An 8653-nucleotide genomic window follows, 5' to 3' on the forward strand; every position below is an offset into this window, starting at 1 on the left:
TATATATATATATATATGGGAGAGTTTTGGTTAAATGACCAAAGGTTATTCAAAATTCAACGAAAATATATTTTTACGTAGTCCAACATATGTTTAAGCTCATAAGCAGTTTGCGTCAAAACTAGGTTAGTTTAGAAAGATGCTTAAAATATTTTATACATAAAATCAAGTCACAGCTTCGAAATAACTTGTTTAATTTTGATGTATTGCTGTTCCACATTTTGAAGCATTTAACCACAACATTTAGAATCATTTACAACTTTCACCTACTTCCATATTTGACGACCGAGGAACTGGCTTTTGAGCGACGAGCCGTAATATACAAACATCTGTGAATTTATTTTTTTTGTTACATTCACCAACTCACCAATTACGCTAATATCATAAATTTGGCGAATAAAATTGCGTGTTAGCGAAAGTATTAGCGAATTATTTTTTCCCATTTTAAGGAAATTAAAGTTACGTCAAAATGAGCAAATCAGTATTTTTTATTCGATTTCAGTAATTTTAGGTTAAATGTGACTCATGAACACTTTGATTTGGGTCCAGAAAATAAAAGTCTGGAACAAACTGCAGCAAAATAGCTTTTCATGGGAAAAAAATTAATCATGAAAAGCTGGTAAGAGTTGCGTTTCCCGAAAAGTTTCGAAATGGGCTAATACTTTTGATGTTTGGCTAATTTACTGGTTAATAATTTGAAATCCTAAGCTCGGGCCTGGTATATTTATTCCATTAACACTCAGATACAAAAAGTGCCTGAAAATGATAAAAAATTATATAAAAAATACGGAAACAGTAGAGTACTTATTTGCTAATAACAAGTAGGCTTTTTTAAAATGTTCGAATAGTTAAGCCTAGAGAGCGGTCAATAGATTTTGCTCTCTGTCTTAATTTTCCTATTTTCTTTCGTTGCTATATCTCAGAAGCTTGCTAAGTGAATAAAAAAACGTCTGTGCCCAATTATGTTATAAGTTTATATGAGAATAAGTGAAATATTTTTAATAAATAATTATTGTTTTATATTATTTTATTATGGTCAAAACATACATAGAAAAGACGAAGTCCAAAATGTGAATGAAGTTGTTAAAATATTGCTTGAGAAGTGAAAGTAAAAAAAATATTTTTTTGAAAATTTATTGTACAAAAGTTATTTAACTGATTTCGCCCAAAATTTCTTTTTTTTGTCATGAAAAACTAATAACATAACTGACAAAATCTGATATAAAAGTTTGTATAGCATGGAATTGCAGATTATTTCGATACTTTTTAAATGTGACATGAAAATTGATTCTAAAATATAAATTAATAAAAAGTAATTTCATAAATAGAATTCTCTTTGGTAAGGGTATTTTATAATTGTGGGCAAAATTGTTTGCCCAACGTAAGTTTTTGAGCAAAAATTTTAAAAACTGAAATTAACATGAAGGAGGGAGTGCAGAATGCGATCCCATGAATTCAGGATAATATTATAAGTAGAGAATGTTAAAAATGATTTTAATTTTGAAATATATCATGGACATTTTTGATTGAGTTAGAAAAAATAAAAGTATTTAATTTAATTTAATGACTTTTTTTACCTCTTATATAAACTTTTATTTGATAATATTTTCAATGCTAGCCATTTATAAACAACAACAAAATACTAATAAACATATGATTAAGAGTTGAGTTTACTTTTTCTTAGAGCTTGAAATTCCAAGTCGATATCCTAAAAGGAAAATCAAGCAAAAATCATATAAAGAAGAAGATGTCTCTAGCGAGGATGAGTTCTTGTGTAAATATAATACTTACCTATTATTTTTAAAACATGATAAATTATGATATATTATGATATATTATGATATATTACATATGAATATTATTTTGGGAGTTAGATTTGTTTTACTTTTTAAAGCTGCTTGATTTCTTAAAGTTATTTAAAACTATAATAAAATGTTTAGATTTTAATCATTCGTTTAACCATTTTTTATCATTAAAGGTGTAATCAATCAAAAACTTGAAACATTAAGTGATGAAGACTTACTTTGAAAACCGTTTATTTTCTAAACTGAGATTAAAAAATTGTGAATGAAATAATATAATTATTTTGACAAATTTATTCAATACTTCGAGCATTTAAACGGATTCATACTGCGAAATCATGCTTTGTAATTAACATTTATTTACCCCAATGAAAACTTTATCTTTTCAAAATTTTCTTAAGTTAATCGCGTCGTAGTATATATGCTGTGGTTTCAATATTTCAGAAAATATTGATAAGGAAATACCAAACTGAAGTAAAAATAATTTAAATTTCCATATTCCAACAAGCAAAATGTAGATCAAAACGCGAAATATATATGTTTACTTTTCTCTTTGCTACGTTATTATTCATCTTTTATTTGAACCTTATAGTATTTAATTTTATTTATTTAATGATAATTTTTTCTCAAATTAAAGACAAAGATGAATTTGAAAAAGGAAAATAAAATAAAAATAATAATAATAATACACTGAGAAAAATATGGTCAAATAGAATGCTCGGAATATGATATAATTTACCATGCTTTTGGCTCTATTGGTAACATCGCGTATTTTTAGCGATGCGATTTAGCAATGAATTTGGTAAAACTAGAAAAAAAATATGGTTTCATAATATGTAATAAAATTTCGATTAAATCTATTGACAGAGCATGGCATAAAAGCTATTTATTCGATTAAATCTATTCTTCAGTTTTGAAGTTTTTACTAAAAGTGTAAAAAAAAGTACTATAATTTTGAAAGACAGAATTTCCGTTAAATCGTTAACATGTTTCCAAAATTACCTAAATATCAAATTTAAAATACAGAATTTAAAGCTCATAATTTACTTAAAAAAACTATTGATTCATTTAATCGACAAAACTATAGTAAGATAATAATTTAAAAAAATCTTATCTTATTTTTAATTCTTCGTAATTCAATGCATATTTATTTATATCAGCATCATGTTTATGTACATTTTAAATATTGGGGATTTGTTTCTTCTATGAGCAGATTGTGATTTCTGCGACTGCGACTACAAAGGTGCTTGTCCGAAACATGGCCCTATGCTTTGGGTATGTGATCGAAGAGTAAGTAGGAAATTCTTAATAGTGAATTAATAAATGTTGATTTAATAGTTATAAGTTAAAGGTAATAGTTTAATTAAACGTCATAAATAAGTTGACCAGAAAGTATGAATCTATCAACTATTTGCAGTTTTCCTTAAACTATTATTTAACAGAGATTGGCAAATCGGAGAATTTTGTCCAGTTGATATACCCTAAATTATAATTATGTAACAATGTGACATAGGGTAAACTAACCAGTGAAGGAACACTTTAGCTTCGCTTGCCTTTTAAAAAATCATATTAATTTCAAAATTCACAATTTTAGTTAAATGACAGTGTCAACATATTTGTTTCTAATTGCAAATTATGTAAAAATTTTTTAGAGAACTTACATAATATTGTTTTGAAGTTTTGGAGGTTCAAATAATAAGTAGTAAGAAGACCAAGTGAAGGAACACCTTTTACCAGTGAATAAACACCCAGAAAAGGAACACTTAATTTTGGTTATTTTTTAATACTCTTTATGAATTTATAAACCATACAAATATTTAAAAACAAGCCTCTTCTTGAAATTAAAACATATAAATACTTAAAAAATGTTAATCATGAATTGAAAATTAAAGTGTCAACATATTAACATATACTGTTCATTCCCTGGGAATTCTATGCCCAGTAAAGGAATATATGCCTGTTCCCTCACTGGTTGGAAATTGTTTTTCGTATTTTTAACATACTTTTGATGCGGAATATCACTGAAGGTACAAGAAAATTAAAGTTTATCTTTTATTTTCATTAACTTAGAAAAAACCCCAGTAAAGGAACACTTGTTCCTTCACTGGTTTTTCATCGTTTGGTGATCCAGTGAATAAACACCCCCTTATCTCAGTACTTTATTATGCTATGATGCTTTAAAAAAATAAAACGTAACTTCAATAACTATATTTTGAATTCTATTTTTCACAGTGAGAAAAATAAAACTATTACATGCAATTAATTCCACTTCAAACATATAAATACAAACATTCACCTTATAATTTTTTCAAAGAAACAAGGTGTTGCAGAGATAATAACAAATTCAAAAATTTTTCCGTTGAAGTCTATGTGACCAGGTAATCCAAAACATTGCTAGATGACTTCCTATTGTTTGGCAGTAAGCTATTGTTACCAATCAATCTAAAGAAAAATTTTCAAATTCTTATTTTAAATCAATATATATAAATTGTTCCTTCACTGGGTAGTGTTTCTTCACTGGTTGGTTTACCCTACCTTAAACCATAATCATTATTCAAATTCTCCAGGCATTTAAGCGTTCGTTTTCAGGCATATTCTTGGACTTAAGTTTTTAAAACTAATAGCCTTTTGGAAATTATATCAGACAACAAATATTATAAATTAATATTTTTTTTTTAAATTTCTTCCCCTGCTTTAAAATTGCTATGTAAGTTTTACTGAAAAACTATTTAAATGTGAACACACGGAAACTATATTCTAAGGACAAGTTCGTTAGAAGGAATTTTTTCTTTCCTAAGATTGTAAAATTTCTTTTTTAAACTTTTATATTTCTTTTTTATTACTTTTATTTAGAGGCTGAAGTAGATTATTTTTAAATATTTAATAGCATTATAATTCCGTTACGTAAATATTTTTTAGAAAATGGAAGTACGTTATTTGAGTAACTATTATAAATAATATTGTATTTATTAATAGTAGTATAAATTTCAATAAATTTTACATGATATAAGTTTAAAAGACTTGGATTTTTTCAGCTATGTATGGAATTTTAAATAATTTTCAATAAATTTAAAACAAACTTTTTACTATATGACATAAATTAAAAATATCGGACTTTGAGATTCGTTATAGCTAGTACAAAATCTTTTCTTTTCTGTCAAACTTTTTTCTAATAATTTATTAGATGTTCTCTGAATTCTATTTAATATTCCTATTTGCATATTTGTATTTGTATTTTTTCTTGTAACTTGGTAAATTTTCTCTAGAATGAAATTAATTATCTTTTGTTTAAAGAAATTTTTTTTGCAAAAAAAATCTTCAAAAGCTAAGTGCCTGGCAATATTTGGTTATTTCTAGCTTTAGAGAGAATGATTTTCAAAATTTAAGAAAAAGGATATTTTCTCAAGGTACAACGTATATGATTTTTAAGCACAATTCTTGATATTTTTACAAGTTTAAATGAAAGAATCTCGAGCTAGATGAAAATGATGATAGTTGCGATTTTCTTAGACCAAAATAACCCTGAGTTTCGCAGGGGTAGTATCAGTGCTTGGTTTGGTTTTAAAAAAGGCGGTGAAACTATTGGATTTGGAAAAATTTTACAATACAAAAATTAGTTTTAGTAAAACATTTTATCTTTTCATCCAAATTTAAATAAAAATCTAAGAAATGTATCATCTTTTAAAAAGAAAAATAAATTGAAAGTCATTCAATATTTGTTTCTTTGACTAAGAGAGTTTTTGTGACTTTGGAAAATTTATGGCTTGAATAGGTTCCCAAAAATTCATCAGACCGAGCTGAGCTGACAATACCAAGTTTTCTCTCAATTGGAATATCGAGCATTCCTAAAGCAGGACTCGGAATATGGACAGAAATCCCATTGCCTATAGGAACAGTGTTTGGTCCTTACAAGGGAAAGATTATTAGAACAAGAAAAGAGGCTGAAAAATCTGGCTATGCTTGGATGGTATAAGAAGTTACTTTTTTCTTCATTTTTCAAATTAGATACTTCTTTTAAATTACGATTACAATATCTTTAAATATATATTTTAGCGTATTTGTCCTTGTTAGACTATTAATTAATTTCATTTTAAATATAATGCATAAAAAGTTAATGATATTATTAAGTTCAATTGATAATGTTGACTTAATTTTTGCTTAGGTATGGAAGGGAGGGAGAGTGGATCATTATATTGAAGGGTTCAAGAAGGATATTTCCAACTGGTTGAGATTCGTGAATTGTGCTGACAAGGAAGAGAGGCAAAATTTAGTGGCAATCCAGTACAAGAAACAAATTTATTACAAGACTTACAGAAAAGTGTTACCATTTCAAGAGCTTCTAGTCTGGTATGGGGGAAAATATGCCTCTGATCTTGGAATTAGCTTGAAAAGAGATATTGAAGCCAACCAATTAAGTATGAATGATGAAATCTATATCGTATAAGTTAAGTTGATTGAAAATAGTAGTTTTGCTGAAATTTTTATATTTGAGCGTTAGTTAAGGTAACGTATTTGATAAGATAAAATTTTAAAAGTGTTTCAGTGTTTTGATAATACAATAAAGTTTTCTATCTTAAGTCAAACTGTCATCGTTTTAAATGGATTTTTTGCTCTAAGTTTTATTCATATACCATTGTGAAGTTTAATTTATGATTTACATTTCGTTAATAGTTTTTATACTTAAAAATGTTTTACCGTATTATTCTCTTTTCACTACTTACGAGGAACGTATGTTCAGCTAGTTAAAAAATAAATAAAAATCTCGATAAATATAAATTTTTTTTATTAATTATACATAATTTCTTTTTCATATTAAATGTATTTATTTGGGATAATTTATATTTTAAATATATAAATTATCCTAAAAATTGATTTGTGCAAATAAACTATTGCGTAAGCATCCTTCCAGTGAAATAAAGAAATATGCGAAAAGTAAAATAAACTAAGATGAAACATTTTTTTAACGACTTTTTTTTGCTGAAATATTAGTATCATATTTTTCAGATTGCATCTACAACCACATTAAGGTACAATATCTAAATTAATTTAACAGGGCATGTTTAGAGATGGAAGACAATTTTCGTGACCGACTTTATGGCTTAAAATCTCATTGTAACAAATGAATGAGAGTATTTCAAATAGCTCTGTTCAAGAGTTAGGAACATTAGGATTACATCTTAACATATTAATATCTTATCATTCGATCAATAATTATCAAGTTGTCCTGTATTTTTATTCTGTATGTATTTAATATGTCGCGGTTGTCTATAATGTGTAGAGTCATACTTATTACATATTTCACTTATTTCATTGAATATAAATTATTTAGATGTTTCTTTATTTCGCGTCATCACTAATCTCACTCTACTCACTTTTGATTTCCACTTATTTAGACATTCCACTTATTTTGATTCGATTAAAAAAAAACTTTTGAATCAATCATATTATTGTCTATTTTAAATAATTTTAAAATTTTTAATTTTGCTTCATTTTTATAAAAATAATATAAATCAGCCATATTTCCTATAAAAATGGTTTTAACAAAAATGATTTGTTAAAAATGGTTTTATCTAATTCATATGAAATTTTTCTCATTAAAAGTTGGAAATTTCCTATGAATGTAAATTACAAAAAGCAATCAATGAGCAAAAAAGAAAAAAAAATAAGAAAGTTTTTTATTTTTTTATTAAAAGTGATATCTTTTTTTTAACGAAAAGTCTGAAAAAAATTATCAAAAATTGCTGCCAATAGTAAATTGCATGCGTGGTTCATGTTGCTACAAACAATACTCTTTTGTTTTTACCACAACTTGCAGTTAAATTCGAGTTAAAAATAGTTTATTTTATAGGTGGGGAAGGCGTGGCATGCGATGACTGTAGTTCATTGTTCACTTCGGTGGATGCCATGGAGCGACACAGGAGGAAACATCCCCATCAGGGACACGATCGAAGGCATCGATGTCCCCACTGCGTCTACTCCACCAATATACCATGTAATCTCCGACGTCACCTCGCTACACACACGGGTGAGAGAAGACACGGATGTCCCCACTGCCACAAGACATTCACTCAAGGAGGAGATCTCAAGAGACACCTGAGGATTCACAGTGGAGAGAGATCCTTCTCTTGTGGAGTGTGTGGAAGAGACTTCACTCTAAAAGGACACTTGAAAAGACACGAGAGAAGTCACAGCGGCATAAGACCTTACCGATGTTCCACCTGCGGAAGAGATTTCACCCGCTCTTCAACTCTTCATGAACACATAAGAATCCACACACTGCAGAGACCCTACAAGTGCTCCGTCTGCCAATACAGGGCCACCTCATCTTCCACTCTTAATAAGCACGTTATTCAGAAACACACGAAACAGTTCCCCCATAAGTGTGACCTGTGTGAAAGAGGTTTTCTTGTACCGAGTCATCTTAAACGACACAAAGACCGCATACATCCTCAATGCAAGTAAATAAATAAGGAACTGCACATAGGGTCAATTTACCGTCATAAAGAATGAGAGATGAAATTGATCTCCACTTACAGTTTGAATAAAAATTTGTATGAAGAATGTATAGTAGGGACATTTACAATAAACGCCTATTTTTCTTCATGTTTGAATTAGATTAATGGCGAAAAATATGGGAGTCAGCTTAGGAAAAAGAGCAATAAAATTGGAGACGGGGAATTTATTTTCCTTTATATTGTTTATTTCTCATACAAAAATAAATGTTTGGTTTTTTTTCCTCACTCACTCTTATTATAATTCTTAATTTTAATTTTGAAATTGATATTGATGTGCAGTCCCTAGCCAAATTATAAGACGCATTATAAGATTCTATGTAAAATCTTAATTATTGG

The 8653-nt window shown here is 27.8% G+C and overlaps 1 protein-coding gene across 1 annotated transcript; it reads left to right on the top strand.

Annotated features, from left to right (window-relative positions):
• Nucleotides 1–34: 34 nt before the first annotated feature.
• LOC122270212 (histone-lysine N-methyltransferase PRDM9-like) lies at nucleotides 35–8408 on the top strand. Its single transcript, XM_071181854.1, has 6 exons — nucleotides 35–44; nucleotides 1685–1774; nucleotides 3016–3092; nucleotides 5575–5769; nucleotides 5965–6217; nucleotides 7651–8408. Exons 1-6 carry the CDS (start codon nucleotides 35–37, stop codon nucleotides 8262–8264), a joined length of 1239 nt encoding a protein of 412 aa, XP_071037955.1. The 3' UTR covers nucleotides 8265–8408.
• The last annotated feature ends 245 nt before the right edge of the window (nucleotides 8409–8653 follow it).

Source organism: Parasteatoda tepidariorum, chromosome 6, assembly GCF_043381705.1.
Source record: "Parasteatoda tepidariorum isolate YZ-2023 chromosome 6, CAS_Ptep_4.0, whole genome shotgun sequence".
NCBI classification, from domain to species: Eukaryota; Metazoa; Arthropoda; class Arachnida; order Araneae; family Theridiidae; genus Parasteatoda; species Parasteatoda tepidariorum.